Raw genomic sequence first — 16,093 nt, forward strand, 5'->3', positions numbered from 1 at the left:
GTGAGGTTCTCCGACTACTCGACCAAACATTTACAAACCAGGAGTGTGCTCACCATTCTTCACACAGGTATCTAAGTATAGTAGGGAGACTTTCCAGCATTAACGGATACGCAAATTACATCATAGTGCTAAGAGGTGTCTATGCTACTTCAGTGGTCAGTGAAACTAAACTTGTATGACTACCTATATGCATATGAATACGCCCTCCATGCATAACATAAACATATAGCCTAAAGTACAGAGCCTGAGTAGCACAACATCTCAATACTCTGGAAGTCGAGTATAGCCAGCAGGCGGAGGAGGAGGGGGAGGAAGGGGGGGGGGGGCAGGAGCGGAGGGTGCAGGCCCGGTATCAGGAAGAGGGAAGGGGAAAGGGAGGAATGGATACAAGGAAGGAGATGGTAAGAGAGAGGGGACATCAGTAACAATGTCATGCATTAAATTATTAGCAGGCGTCAATCTAAACAAACAAGCAGTCAATAGGCTATGTTATCATAGCGTATATCCACGGCACTTAATGAAGTGGTTTCATAGATCAAGATGTGTGCCTGTGGGTATGTGGAGCCTGCGAATAGTGAGTTATTTAACAGATATCCACATTTGTTAGAGACATCAAGCCACCCCCTCCCAATGTCCCCACCCCAACCACCCGGCACCCCCAGGCCCATAAAGCAATGTCTGGCTCTTTCAAAAAGAACAAAACGAATCATAACAAATACGATCAAAAGTATGCGCTCATGTAGACATGCGTGCAAAGCCCCAATAAAAATTAACTCGAGGGGCGCTTGTATAGTCTCCTGGATAGTGCAAACAAGTTCAGATACTGTCAAAAATGATTGAAAGAGGAGAATCATAAAATACAACAGATTCCCCCTTTATAGTTACCACACTGTGGAGATGAGCGGTTGTTCATGCTGTGAAAAGAAGGGATGATCACTCATCTTCAGCAGAGGAGTCCGGATTCCGTTGCGATCTTTCCGGAGTAGCCTGTCTCGACGATTCCCTGCTCCTTGATCTGTGAGTTGTAATCTCTTTGTTACTTCTCCGAGTGCGATCGTAAATTTGTCCTGAGGAGCTTGGATTTTGGAACGGAGAAGCATGGTCCCAATTCGGAATATCCAATGCGGGTAAGCCAAGGTCTTTACAGAAATCCTTCGTGCCCGCTGCTGAGCGCAAGGTGTAAACTTTACCCCCATCCGTTACCGATAGTGAAAACGGGAAGCGCCACCGATATGTCAGGCCTTTATCCCTTAAAGCTTGCAGGAGGGGCTTCAGCATGCGGCGCTTAGCTAGGGTAATTGCAGATAGGTCCTGGAACAGTTGGATGGGTGTCCCATTGAATAGGATCTCGTCTTGGGAGCGTGCAGCACGCATAACATCCTCCTTTAATTGAAATGATTCCAGGCAGCATATAATGTCTCTCGCTTTCTCCGTGTCTGCATTGCGTGGGCGCAGTGCCCGGTGTGCACGCACAAATGCTATTTCAGTGTCCAGAGATCTGCCCAGTAGGTTATTAAAGATGTTATTCAAAGCACTCTTAATATCGTCAGCGCTCACCGTTTCTGGAACTCCTTTTACTCTAATATTGCACCTGCGGCCTCTATTATCTAAGTCCTCTAAGTGTCTGGCATGTTCAAGGAGTGTTGAGTCGTGCTTGTCTGAGGTATTACGGAGGGATTTTATCTGCGCCACTTGCTTGCAGTTTACCGCTTCCAGGGATTGCAGCCTAGAGCCTATGGCAGCCACGTCTGCTCTGACCTCCGAGACAGGGTTGCCAAGCGTCCGTAAAAAGACGGACTGTCCGTAAAAAAACTATCAAAAACCAGCTGTCCGTACTGCCCGTATTTCCTGCCTGCTCGTCCGTCAAAATGCCCATAAATTCTTATAATCTCTTTTGCACATGCGTGCCATGCTCCCTCTGTTCCCCAATCCCAGATTCCCCTCACTCCAGCACTCCCTCAGCTTCCTTCCCCCCCCCGACCCGACCCATGTCCCGTCCAATCATAGTCAGATCCTTTTTGGCGCCGGCACATCTGCTGCCCAATAAGGGAGAGGCATGTAAGTGATGCACGCGAGGAGGACAGTGCACTCACGGACACACGCGACACAGTAGGACGGAGCAGAGGTCGCATCAGCGCCATTTGGCCAGCAGCAGCAAGCAGCCCAGACCCCAGAGGACATACGCGACACAGACGGATGGAACGGAGGTCGCATTAGCGCCAGGTGGCCAGCAGCAGCAAGCAGCCCAGACCCCAGAGGACATATGCTACACAGACGGACGGAACGGAGGTCGCATCAGCACCAGGCGGCCAGCAGCAGCAAGCAGCCCAGACCCCAGAGCCCACTGACTTCAGCCCAGCACAGTATCGGCTGCCGCCCGGAGCCAGGCGCTGCCAGCCAGAACACTGTGGACAGTCAGCCGGCAGCTGCCAAAGTCTGGAGAGAGGTGCAGCCTCTCCTACAGCAAGCCCACTAGGTCCCAGCCTCAGGCCCACCAGCTGCCCAGCAAGGGAAACGGTCGCCGACCTGCCACCGCCATAGACCATCCATCCATCCACCATCTGTTTGTGGGTGAGTTCTGTTCTGAATTCTGAACTGTGAGGGGAGTCAGGGGACAATGAGTGCACTGCAGGGGAGGGGGAAGTCAGGTAGTAGTGGGACTGAGTGTCACTGGGAGACTGCCCACAGTGTAAGATTTACTGGTCTAATCTGCCCACATTGTACGATTTACTGGTCTAATTTGCCCACAGTGTAGATTTACTGGTCTAATCTGCCCACATTGTACGATTTACTGGTCTAATTTGCCCACAGTGTGCGATTTACTGGTCTAATTTGCCCACAGTGTGCGATTTACTGGTCTAATCTGCCCACATTGTACGATTTACTGGTCTAATCTGCCCACAGTTTACGATTTACTGGTCTAATTTGCCCACAGTGTACGATTTACTGGTCTAATCTGCCCACAGTGTACGATTTACTGGTCTAATCTGCCCACAGTTTACGATTTACTGGTCCAATCTGGCCACAGTGTACGATTTACTGGTCCAATCTGGCCACAGTGTACAATTTACTGGTCCAATCTGGCCACAGTGTACGATTTACTGGTCTAATCTGCCCACAGTGTACGATTTACTGGTCTAATTTGCCCACAGTGTACGATTTACTGGTCCAATCTGGCCACAGTGTACGATTTACTGGTCTAATTTGCCAACATTAGTGTATTTACTGGTCAAATCTGCAGCATTGTGTGTCAGTTCAGTATGACTGTTACACATGAGCCTTATCTTATGTGGTAATCACCTGCTTCACCTCCTCCCGAAATTCGCAAGAAGTTTCCTAAAAAGCCCGCTACTGACTCCGCCCCCGACTCCGCCCCCTGTCCGTCCAAAACTTGGTGTGTCCAGATTTTTTGACCATTTTGTCCAGGAAAAATAAGAAATCGGGTTGGCAACCCTGCTCCGAGATGGCGGAGAACAATGTGTTTTTAATGTCCTCCACAATGCGTTGCATATCTGCTAAGGTAGCAGCTCTTTGTTGTTCGCCTTTTACCTTGGAGCTTTCGGGTGGAGAGGAGGAAGGAGTGCTGTGTCCATCGCCAGTCGGCGCCATCTTGGAGGCCTGTTCACTCGCCTTCTGCACTTTAAATATCTCGGGAACTGTCTTCCCCTGGTGTGTCAAAGTAGCTTTGGGGGTAGCTGAGGTATCCGGCTGCCTTCGGGTGCCCGGCATTGCTACAGGGTCCGACCAGAAATAGCTTTTTGGTTGCTTTTAGCGGACAGGGAGCGGGAGAAGAGGATTCAAGCGGCCATCTCTAGTCAGCGTCAAGCCACGCCCCCCACAAGAGCCTATCTAAGCTTTCCCTATAAGAGTCTGCAGCAGCTTATCCCTTCTCTAATTACTGCAGGCACACGAATGAGTCCAATGCCTGACGCTGCCTGCTTTTTATAAGGGAGGGGGGGAGGGCTCCAGGAGGGAGTGTAGCCTAATTGGCTACAATGTGCCTGCTGACTGTGATGTAGATGGTCAAAGTTGACCCTAATGATGCACTATGGGGGCGCGGTTCTCTGCGATTGCGAACCACGGAAGTTCGCTGGGAACCGTTTGCCGGCGAAACCGTTCAGGCCATCTCTACTAGTGAAAAATTAAAGGGCACAGCATATTCACATTGCATCTGCTGGCCAGAATATGCATGGTCCTAAATTAACTTACTACTATGCCCTGCAGAAGTTGTCCCTTGCAAAATACTTTGCATCCTAACAGGGGCGCCGCATGTAGGCCTCCTCATGCCCCCAAGAAAAGAGGAGCAGTACGGACAACACCCCAAGTATATAAGTCAGGTGACACCTGGTATAAACACATACCTCTCTATCTATTGTTTGAAGTTCAAGATATACTATAACTGGCATAAGCAAAAACCTACACAAGAATATTGCCACTCATTTTGAGCTTGCACACTGTCAAATTTATGACAAAAGTCAGGGCTTGAGAATTCCAGAAATCATCTAAACTTTAATCTCAGATGTCAATAGTATGCCCCAATACCTTGCAGTTTGCAGCTGGACGCCACATAAAATGATTATAGGACCAGTAAGAACTTACAAAAGGCCCCAAAACTACAATTGAACGCATATGAAAGACTACCACACAGACGCTAAAGTAGGTAGTCAAGAGTTTCAAATAGAGCTTGGCATCTAAACTACTTTCTGAGATTACAGTTTGTTTACAGAATGTGCCCAGGTAGGCCAACTTAACAAGGACAAGGGACCTTATTCAATCCACTTTTACTCCTAAGTTTTCTCCAAGCAGATTTTTTTATCTTCTGTTTAAAATAACTTTTCAGCACTCTGCAGGAAAGTTGGAAAGGGGCTGAAATGCATATGTTCCCTAGAACGGCAGAAGCTGACAGTGCCTCAGTGTGAATCTTAGGTTCAAGAGCATGAAAACTTGCTTGCTTGCTGACTGCTGTGAATGGAGTAGACAAAGCAGGTAAATTCGGCGCCAGGTATTCAACGCCGAGCTGGGCGGCGGCATAGCATTACTACTATGCTACATGCGCCATTGCTACAAGTCGGAGAGGGAATAGTATTTAACGCTGCCGGGGATTTGAGCTGCAGCAGGGTGACCTGTAATTCGGCTCACCCTGCTCCCAGCTCGCCGGTGAAGAGACAATACAAATGCTAGAGTAGGGACCCTTTCACCTGAAGGGAACCTCAAAGCTGGTAAACAGGTTTAGTACAGAATGTTTTTGCATGCAATTGATTTTGGAAGCGAATATGCTTCATTTGTGCAACTGAATCCAATCTTGCATTCTAGTTGTTTTATCTTTACTAGAGGTCCAGCTTGTGAGTGTTTGAATGCAGAGGGTTAATGATTGTTTCTCCATAGAAAATAACGCATTGCTTGGCACAGAGCTGAACGGCTCATCTGTACACTGTTAATTTGTTATGTAAAGGATTAATGAAATATCATTTTGGGTAAAACTTGTCTATTGTTTTTATGCAGCTTTACCCCAACCTCAACCTGGATATGCCTAATGGTGTCCTGTACCTCTCTACTGTCTAACCTTAACCTTTAATCCCTACGTAAAACTAACTACTCATAATATTAATCATTCCCTAAACTTCCAACTGCAATTCACACAGTTGATTTCCTGTGCCCAAAAGTTCTGCCACCCAAAATATTGTGCCTAAAATCCCCAGGTCCTCAAATAACTAAAAAAAATACAAAAAAAAAAACCCTTGGTATGGAAAAGCACCACTAGAGCATCTTCTAAATCTTTATTATGATACCCCTCTACAAAAATAATAATATATGTCTCCATAAGTCCCAGTGACTATTGAAGATACTAACCATAAAAACAAAATGTCTGCCTCTAATGGCTACAATAATATCAGCAAGTGCTATCTACAAGGCAGAACACCCCACCCTAGGACTGCTATACATGTCTGTACTCTCTGGGGACTAGAATAGTAGTACCCAGATTGGGGCCAGAAAAGTAATGGCGATGCTTATTATGGAACCCTGTATATTGCAAGTGAAGGATTCCTGTAATAGTGAAAAAGAAGCTCCAGCTGAACCTCCTTCACGTATTTAGTCTGGACATGTGTGTAGCATCAAGGGCCATCTACGCCAACCATATGGACATCAAACAAGGATCCGCACAATGGTCCTGTAATTCTGGGGGGGTCATACTTTCTGACCACCCAGCACAACAAGGCTAAGAGCTGGATCTTGGAAGAGGTTACACAGGCTGCCCAGAGCAACTGCAGCTCTGGGCTTTCCATATCGCTACAAATAAAACACAATGGCAGCGCAGTGCGATGTTGCACTGCCTTAGTTCGCACTGTACTGCCCTAGCGATAGCAAGCATCCAGACAGGCACAAGACAGGACTATAGATTAGAGCGTAACTAGTAGCAACCGCAGCTCACAGTCACATCCACAGAAGCAGAGCAAGCTGGCTAACAACAGTCACCAGCAAGCATCCACCCAGGCAAGACTACAGGTTAGAACGTAACTAATAGCAACTGCAGCCTATAGTTACACTCCCAGAGAAACTAAAGTAGCAGGAATACTACCAGTCACCAACGTAGTGTTGGCACAATCCAAGCTATCTGGATAATGGACTTCACTGATCCACCGTGGATGCAGCGAACGTCCATCAAGCATGGAACTAAGCAATACACAATGATAAGAAAAATAACAAACAGCTCAACTAACAGATAAATATATATTAGCAAGTCTGCATATATATTTATCCAGAACTAGCTAAAGCACAAGTAATAAGGTCGCATAGAACTACAATAACAGAACTATACAGAGTAACAAGGTGCCCAGTAGATCAGCATAGTGACCAGTATGACGGGCGGGGTATAAAATGGGAGGCAGACTTTTATTCTGGCATCAGCCAATGAATACAGGTATGCAAATCTCCACACAGCTGAATGGTAATCACTCAATCCTGAGCTGGCTTGATTACCATTTGCTAGCTGGCTGTGAATGCAAAGGACCCCCATAAGAAATACATGCAGAATTATGTAACAACATGCATGCAGGAAATCCAGGGCTATCTGGCCGCAGCTCAGCTGCCACAAGCAATTGGTGGAATGATGACAGCATCCTGAGCTGCCCAGAACTGCAGAGCGATTGCAAATGACAATAAGACCCTTTGCAAATGCACAACCGAATGCAAGCAGATAAGCCAGAACTATCAGTTTGCAGCTCCACTGCAACGGACAGATTACGCTACAGGAGGGATCCTTAAAGGTCTATTGTGCACTCAGAGATAATAGGCAGGGTACATAACTGAGAATAGCCCTAATGCTGGAAATACACGATGAGATGTTTCAGCAGATTTACTGTCCAATCAATTTTCTGATCAATTTGCCGATCGATTTCCATTCACTTCTATGAGAAATTCAATCAGAAAAACGATCGAAAATCAGATCGGACATGTCGTAAATTATCTATTGAACCATCTATCTGCCTATGCATTACACATCCACCCCCTACAGGTGCGCACTCATAACCTATGAGCAACGGATGGTTCTACAGATCCATTCCTTGTTTGATGTCCATATGATGTGATAGTTTCTGTTTAATGAATTGTATTCAATCAATGAGACCAAACACTTGCATTTAGCCACTGATCCAGTGGCCTGCTAAAAACCTGCCAGTGTTTTAATATCTGATAATAAATCAATCAAAAATGAGTGCACCAAAACCATAGAAAGAAGGGTAAGTATCATATTTGCCAGCCCAGACTACAGAGCCTGGTTTACCCTAAGATACAGTAGAAGCATTGTTAGTAGTTAGGTGGTGGAGAACATGAACATTTTGTAGTCCACCCTGACCACTTATTTATCAAGAAGCTACATGGAGGTATGTGGTCTCATAGATTTGTCACAGATCTTTTTAACAGAACAAACATTTTTTTTCACTGAGATCATACAGGGCATGGTGGTACTTATCACTATTATTTTTAAACCAAATCTAGATACCTTTGGGGGATCTTTTCTGATTCCCACAGGGTGCAAACATTTACAGCAGTTTTAGAATGTTTTCATGGTTAGAACTTACTCATTTACTGTATTATGGCTACTGGAAGCAGATGTTTTATATTTATGTGTTTTAAAGTGCTTCATATGTTGGATTAGTATATTTAACAGATATATATTTAACAGATAATATATTTAAAGAGACACTGAAGCGAAAAAAATTGATATAATGATTTGTATGTGTAGTACAGCTGAGAAATAAAACATTAGGAGCAGAGACATACGTCTAATATTGTTTCCAGTACAAGAAGAGTTAAGAAACTCCAGTTGTTATCTATGCAAAAGAGCCATTGAGTTCCAAGACTTTCAAAGTCGCAGAGCTCTGTCTTCTGAAGCTTGGTATCTCAACTGTCAGCCATTGTATTGTTTTTTCTTCTGCAGAGGACAGGTCAAATGTTCACTGGCCCGCTCTGTAAAATAATTTAGAATGCTGAGTAGTGTGTAAATGGCAAATATTAGAGAATGATGCAATGTTAAAGAAAATATATTTATATATACTGTATAATTGAAAGTAAAAATGAGAATTTTTTTTTGCTTCTAATATTCTAGTAATTATCCATACTATTGATATAATGAATTGGTTGTGTAGACTACACAACCAATTCATTATATCATATTTTTTTCGCTTCAGTGTCTCTTTAACAAATGTATTTGCTATATGGCAAAAACGATGTGCTGAAAATACAGTGCTCTGTGAAAGGTACTGACAATCAAACGTTTTAATTTTCTACTGTTTCACTTGTGCTGACATTTATTTAGTTAAATAATACGTTTAATAAATAATGGTTAGATGTTTATTGTGATAACACTTTGTGCCAGTAACACTCTCCTATTATTTGTTTTCTCTCACAGGCCTGGCTAAACCACTCCAAGATTCTTCCTTCATTCAGCATTCTCTAATTTCAAAACCCTCCTTGTATGTCTTCTCTATCTCATTTTAGCTTCCTACTTTTAACTCGGATCAGTGGTCAAAATGCCTTAACAAACCAAAACACAGTGGTGATATTCAGAGGTCTCTAAGCTGGCTGCACACAGTATTACAGCGATGTCTGTTTTCATGGACTGGCCATTAAAATCAGCGGCACCCTTGTGCCAGCAGACCCGTAACTACCCGGGTTTTGAGCATGGATAATTGGAGTGCAGTGACAGTAAAAAAATAGCTGTCTTCTGAGTACAAAAGACAATGACTCTCTAGTAAAGGCCACTTTGAAACAAACATTATTATTTGATTGCCATGAAGAAGGGATTTGACTTTGTGTTTCTCCTGTTTTCATGTTAAAACAATTAATAGAAGTGTTAGGCATATTAGAGGATTATTGCATGTCTATCTTTTACCTTCCTTCTGACATACTGTAGCTAAGTTTATTTAACAAGGCAAATAGCAATGTGCAAACAGTAGTTATCTCTAGCAACCAAATGTTATTTATTTCCTGAAGTGACTGCACTGGATTGAACTCAGATTGGCTGCTATAGCTTACTACATTGCCTTAAGAAATAAGCTCAAGCTTAATTACTATAAAGAGAACATTTTACTAAAGCCCAGTTCCAGGCATATATACAGTATACAAAATAACATCTGATAGTTTAGTAGAGTGCTTGAATGTTACCATTTTTGTGTGAAACGAGCTAAAATGTTGATGATATTGACCAGAAGAGTGGAGGTGGTTAGTTTTAGGATCTGTGGTTGGGGCTGCTGCCTGGATTGAATTATCCAGCTGTTATGACTGCAAGAAGAAGACATAAGCTGAATCTCTCTAACACTATTGCAGGCCATAGCAATCACAATCTGTGGGGCAGGAAGTGTCCAGTGTCCAGCCTACTGACTGCCTACACAGGAATAGGAAAACATTTGTGCCTGGAATGGGCTTGAAAAACAAATGTTAAGTGAAAGGAATAGGAGTCGCCTGGAGCAACCAATCAGATTTTAGCTTTGATTTTCTAACCTACTCTAGACAAATATGTCTTATTGGTTGCTACAGGCAACACATGCAATTTTTACCCTCTTTTATAAGAACCTTACAATAATAAAAACTCTTAAAATACTGTACCACATATTTATATAATTTTAAGAGTTTAGCAGTGGTTCCACCTGCTTACACAAGGTGGAATACTATAGCAGCAAGGCCACTGAGCAGCACCAAATTGGGCACTGAAGATAACTATGCCTTCAGATGGGGCATCTTGTTCAGCACTGGATACATTTTACTGGCATTAATTTATGTACCTCTTCTGTGGTTTTGTCTTTTTGTTTGTTTTGTTTTTAAATCACAATGTACAAATCTACTATTGTAAAATTTGGATCACAGGTTTTATATGCAGCCTTAATGGTTCTTGTTTGTCTGCAGGTGACAATGGTCACTGTTGCAGCAATCTCGAAGAATATTTCAGGAAAACAACAATTTCAGTATTAAATATGAGCAGGATAGCAATAGCACATATCCAGTTTACAAATTCAGCATGCTCATTTCTATCCATGTATTGTTATTTTGATAGCATGGAGTGCACTACAGCTACAGTTATAGTATGTGCACACGGGATGTACAAGAGAGACAAGTAGCCTTTCTGCAGCTACTTCAGATTGATAGGAAAAAATCATGCGTGGGCACATTGCCTGTGCTTATTGCTGCAGGGGCCCAGAAAACAAGACGGCCTAACAGGGCAGTGAAGCGGAAACCTAGGCTCTTCAGCGAAGAAGTGCGAGCACTGTAGAAACGTCAAACCCCAGTTTATGGTGTCTAACTGGTATCATGGCACGTCTCTTTGTTGCACTGGAGGGGAGGCACCAAAAGCTGGACATGACTGTAAGGATGCCTCTGTTGCCAAGGAGGATTCATGGCAGAGAATGGAATCAAAATGAAAACAGTGCCACACAACATCACAATAACATGATGGCATCCAGGCATGGTGCAGCTCTAAAATGCACTGAATAGGGGCTCAATGTATTTTTCTGCTGAATTTGCTGAAATGTTTATAATGAAGGAAAAGGACACCACCCTAGCAAGTAGCGTCCGGAAACTTGGGCTACGTTCACAATGGGGTGTTGCAGTGCGACGAAACAGCCACATTGTAACGCAGAACTTCGCACTGCAATGCAACACCTATGTGATTTTTAAAGTGCAGCCAATGCAGTGCAGTTAATGGCAAGACACGTGCATTACTGCAAAATGCGGGCGTTAACAGTGACTGTGAAACATACCTTTCATTGACTGTATGATGCACTGTGTGCAATGCAATGCACTAAAAATGTGCAGCCCGACTTACCTGTTTCATTGCGTTCCAGCTTTTACAGGGAACACAATGCAATGCCTACTGTGAACGTAGCCATTAAAGTGAAACTCAAATCCTAATTAAAATGTTTAAATTTTTGGAAAAAAATTTTTGTCCGTGATAAACAATCCATTTTGTAAGTTAATGTTATTAAGAATTGCCTTTTCATTTAGGCAGACTATGTTTTATGAAAAGTCTTCAATAAGAGTTAATCAAACTGCAACGGTGGTTGCAAGCTGTAAATATCTCTCATTTTGTTATATAGAATATCCCAGCATTTCTGTCTTCCTGCATGAGTAATTAGGTTTCCTGGGATCTGTCTGGAACAGTAATCTGACTGAAGAGAATACATGGATGCCTTTTCAGTTTGTTTTTGCACACCTGGGTTTTCTGAAACCATTCCAGGAAACTGAGACTTCCACATAGAATTTGATTTCCCAAGGTTCCCCAGTGCTGGAGGTTCTAGAAGAACAAAGGGAACCCGTGCAGTTAGCCTGGCTGTATCTAAAAAATGTCTTTCATGTGTGATTGCAATTGCACAGCAGCAAATTACATGTCCTTTCAGCAACCCTCACCATGGACTAGAAAGACCCAGGCAAGGGTTGCAATATCTGGCCATCTAATGGCAGGTGGTATTGTTTAATACTGTAAATCAAAGTTAAGTATACAGGATGATTTCTGCCCATGTTGGCCCCACGGGAAAGCAGGCCTATAGCCTTTATTTGTACACTGAATCACTTTCTCCAAGAGATATATCAAATAGATGTAACTGTGAGAGGGTTGTTTGTACCTCAGTAAAAGTGGAGTTTCACTTTTGCAACAGTGATACCAGTGAATGACAACCTGGCAACAGAAGATATGTGCCTCATGCCTGAAAAGTGTTCTGACAGAAAAGTGTTCTAGTTGCTTACTAAAGTCTACCAGATTCTGATCGTCTTATTTCGAGTCCATCTTCAAAGAATGTGAAGCTATGGGCTGCAGTGAGGAACGTTTTCCTTCCAGGGTATAGTGGGGCTGATTCATGAAAGCCAGAGGAAAATAAAGTTTAGATTTGCACATAGCAACCTGTGATGGTCCAACTCTATTTTTCATCCAATACTGGCTAAAAAAATTAAAGCAGATAAATTACTGGTTGCTATGGGTGACAAGACACCATCTTTTCTTCAGGCTTTGTACATCTGCTCCGCTGTAGAATCCATACGCAAGCACAATAAGGTGATCGTGGTATGCCAATGACTGCACTGTGCCACTGTATGTATGCCATAATGTAAATGTGTGAAAGGAATGTTTGCATTACTTTTAGTATTTGTATATGTATTTGTGAAGTTTAGCCATACCTGCACTTGGTCCATGGGTGAAGAGGGAGACAGTATGCAGAAGTATCATTGCCCTTACATGCACATACATCCCATAACACAAACTTACAGCAATGCTACCTTATCAAATAATTGCAGGTCCTTCTGATTCCCATGATGGTGAGATAAAAAAACACACCCTGATCTAGTTAAGTATGTAAGGAATTTCTTTTATAATGTAACTCAAATAATGTCCATTTTTGTATATTTGAATTAAAGTGTTTTGATTCTTTCTCTGTGTTATTTTGATCAATCAAATATTACTGGAAACACCAGCAACACCATAAGCAACTGCTGCAGCTTTCATTCTTCCTAGGAATTCTTGTCTATCCTTGACTAATTCATTACTCTAGTCTTTGTCAGGTGCCGAGTCCCAGCATCCATTGGAAAAAAATAGGCTGCTATTCCTTATTCCTTGTTTTCAAATAGAACATTAGTAGCAAAGAAAACAGTTTAATGTTTTTATTTTTGTTATAAACTGTTCTTAATCACCTTTTTTCCGGCACCAGCAAACTCATCAGCAAGAGTTGCACACACGACTCATCACAGCAAGCAGGAGATAGACTTTCTCATGCTTCTTCAATATTCACTTTATTTATTCAGGAAACAGAAATACAGATAGATACAGTTCATCATATCCTAGCCAAGCCAATCTTCATGTTTAAGTTCTTGGCGTTACAGCTCTTGATTACCTTCCTAGTGACTGTAATCAGGTCTTCTTAGATCTATTCTAAGTTACCTCTAGACTACCTATGTACAGCATACATTATATCAGATTACATATAGAATGAAAATACTTAGAGGTCCTATTCAGCATCTAGGTAGCATGAAGTAGGAAGCAGAGCAGGAATCAGAGAGCACTCTTTCAGCTCGTCCGCTTCTTTAATACCGACTAGGAAAGAGTTAAATGTGACCTCATCTTCGCCCTCCCACAGACCAGACTATTGGCTGAGCCCCCTCGTGGTGTCATAATACCCACCTACTCGATTAATATTTAATGTCACTTTTCCCTTACTTACTGGAATTTGGTATTTTGGTAAACATGGCCTATGTTGATTGTTCTTGTGGTGTACATGTTGAGGTCAGTGTAGGCCTGTGGCCTTCTATCAGGAACATGTTCTCGGTATCTGCGTGTATCATCTGCTACACGCAAACACTGAGATGCTTCTGCCTGAATCACAAGAAACTCTATTTATTTTAAAGGCATACTCTGCGGACAAGCCTTTTACATAAAACTCAGGCCAAATAACTGAGGCCTACTTAAATTATAACAATTTTCAGTTATGTAGCCTTTTTTCATAACATTGCATCATACTGTCACAGTTGCAGTTTTAAAACTACACTCTCTTTAAGTTATAAAACAAAGCAGAAATAATGACCCTTTGAACTTTCCTGCGGTAAAACCTTATCACAAGCTGTCTCTCACTGGCTGTTAAAGTGTTTCAGAAAACAGGACTGTATTGACCCAGTGGGTCGAATAGCTCAGTGAAGCTCTTTTGCATAAATAACAACTGACGTTTTTTAATTCTTCCTGTACTGGAAAATAATGGGACTCTATTCTTTGTGCCCACTTGTGTCTGAGAAGTGTCTGCAGAGAGGGTTAATTTACCTTTATGACTGCACTTTGCCATGGCATCCTCCTAGTACGTCCTCCTTTATAGCTCTCGCACAACTGGGCCCACTCATCCCTATTCGCTAGCAAAGCAATAGATTCTATGTAATGTAAACAAAGAGAATAAAGGATAATGCATTTTGCCTTGATCTATCATACCTTCTCATTCCAGCTAAGCCATTTGATATGCTGGTTACACAGAGTGCCATAGACTAACATTCATGTAAAGAAAATGTACATCTTATAGTAAGCAAATAGTTCTGTAGAAATGTACTTTTGTTCACAGTATACAGGTGAAACTCAAAAAAGTTTGAATGCCATGCAAAAATCCATTTATTTCAGTAGTTTATTTAAAAGGTGAAAATAATATATGAAATAGGAACCCTTTGCAGGTGTTTTGGATTAATAAGATGATTAGAGTCTGACACTTTGAGCCTAGAATACAGAACATTTTCATAATATTCTAATGACATGCATATTTAGTACAGCAAGAACATTCAGTAATGCCCAACTGTCAAGCTCCACTGTGGAGGCCTGTGAATTTGACATAACGTCCTCCCTCAGCCTTACCACACCTGGCTGTACCAGATCCACAATCAAGACTACTGCTCACCTATGCAGCATTATCCACACCCATGCATCATCATATTCATCCTCAAACCACTGTCCATCCATTTGTCCCATCCAATTCATCTGTGATCTGTCCACTGTTCAACCACCCATCCCTCCCTTCTATCCATCCATTCACCGCGACCCTCTTCATTCATCTATTATATTACATTTAAGCCATCCATCCCATACATTATTCATCCATCCATCCATTCAGTTAATCCATGCTTCCATTCAATCCGTGTTTGCCTCCTATCCATACATGCACCCCACCCCTCCATCCTTTCCATTCTTTCCAACGATTTATTTATCCATCCATCTATCTATCCCATTCATCTGTCTATCTATCCACCCAACCTAACTGCTACTCAGCAAATATTCTACATATACTACAATAAGGAAGCAGGAAATTTGGACATCCGGAGAGCCACGGAAGTTTAGCCACTGATATAAGCCCATACAAATATAGTTTATAGCAGGTAATTTGGATGTCAAAAGTGATTTTTGTGTGGGTGCCTATAGCAGTGCCCGATATTTAGTGGTTTAATATAAACGATATATAGCGATTCTAGCTAGAAATGATATTTAGCCATTTTTTGTGATGGAGAAGGTAGGGGGGGTGAAGGTTAGGTGCCCAAGGAGGGGGTGGGGTTTAAGGCTAGGCGTGGAGGGGGGGGGTAAGGTTAGGAGTGGGGATTAATGTTAGGCATCGGTGGGGTGTGTGGTTTGGTTAGGGTAAGGCATTGGTGGTGGTGGGGGGGGGGGGGGAAGGGGGTGTTAGGGGTAGGCATCTTTGTGGGGGTGGTTAGGGTTAGGCACTGGCAGCGGGGTGGTTAGGTATAGGTAGAGGAAGGGTTCTGTGTGCGAATGGGTGCCTGATATTTAGCAGATTCCTATAAACTATATTTAGAGTCTTGCTATAAATTATATTTAACATTTTTTGCAGCGGAGGAAGTTAAGGTTAGGCGCCTATGGGGAGGGGAGGCTAAGGTTAGGTGTGGGAGAGTTAATGTTGGTCATCAGCAGATGGTGTGTGGTAGGTTTAGCTGTAGTAACATATATGTATAATTTACCAATATTTTACTACTGTAATTTGCACTTCATTATATTTATTTATTGTATTTAGTGCCAACCTATTACGCAGCGCTGGTCATTAGTTAACGTTACAGACAATATTTAGGGGTTACATATAGC

At 42.6% G+C, this 16,093-nt stretch overlaps 1 protein-coding gene and 1 long non-coding RNA gene across 9 annotated transcripts in view; one reads left to right on the plus strand and one right to left on the minus strand.

The window, feature by feature from the left end:
* Positions 1–12,910, plus strand: part of NKAIN1 (sodium/potassium transporting ATPase interacting 1) — a 90,994-nt gene extending 78,084 nt beyond the window's left edge. For all 5 annotated transcript variants that reach the window (XM_068269306.1, XM_068269309.1, XM_068269307.1 and 2 more), the window contains one exon: positions 8,909–12,910. In XM_068269306.1, the coding sequence (XP_068125407.1) occupies positions 8,909–8,918 (10 nt within the window). In that variant the 3' untranslated portion in view covers positions 8,919–12,910. The remainder of the gene's footprint in view (positions 1–8,908) is intronic.
* Positions 1–16,093, minus strand: part of LOC137546626 (uncharacterized) — a 111,237-nt gene that overhangs the window by 68,130 nt on the left and 27,014 nt on the right. For all 4 annotated transcript variants that reach the window (XR_011026309.1, XR_011026307.1, XR_011026306.1 and 1 more), the window contains exon 2: positions 14,288–14,391. This is a non-coding gene — a long non-coding RNA (uncharacterized lncRNA). The remainder of the gene's footprint in view (positions 1–14,287; positions 14,392–16,093) is intronic.

This window comes from Hyperolius riggenbachi, chromosome 2 (assembly GCF_040937935.1).
Source record: "Hyperolius riggenbachi isolate aHypRig1 chromosome 2, aHypRig1.pri, whole genome shotgun sequence".
In the NCBI taxonomy this organism is placed as follows: domain Eukaryota; kingdom Metazoa; phylum Chordata; class Amphibia; order Anura; family Hyperoliidae; genus Hyperolius; species Hyperolius riggenbachi.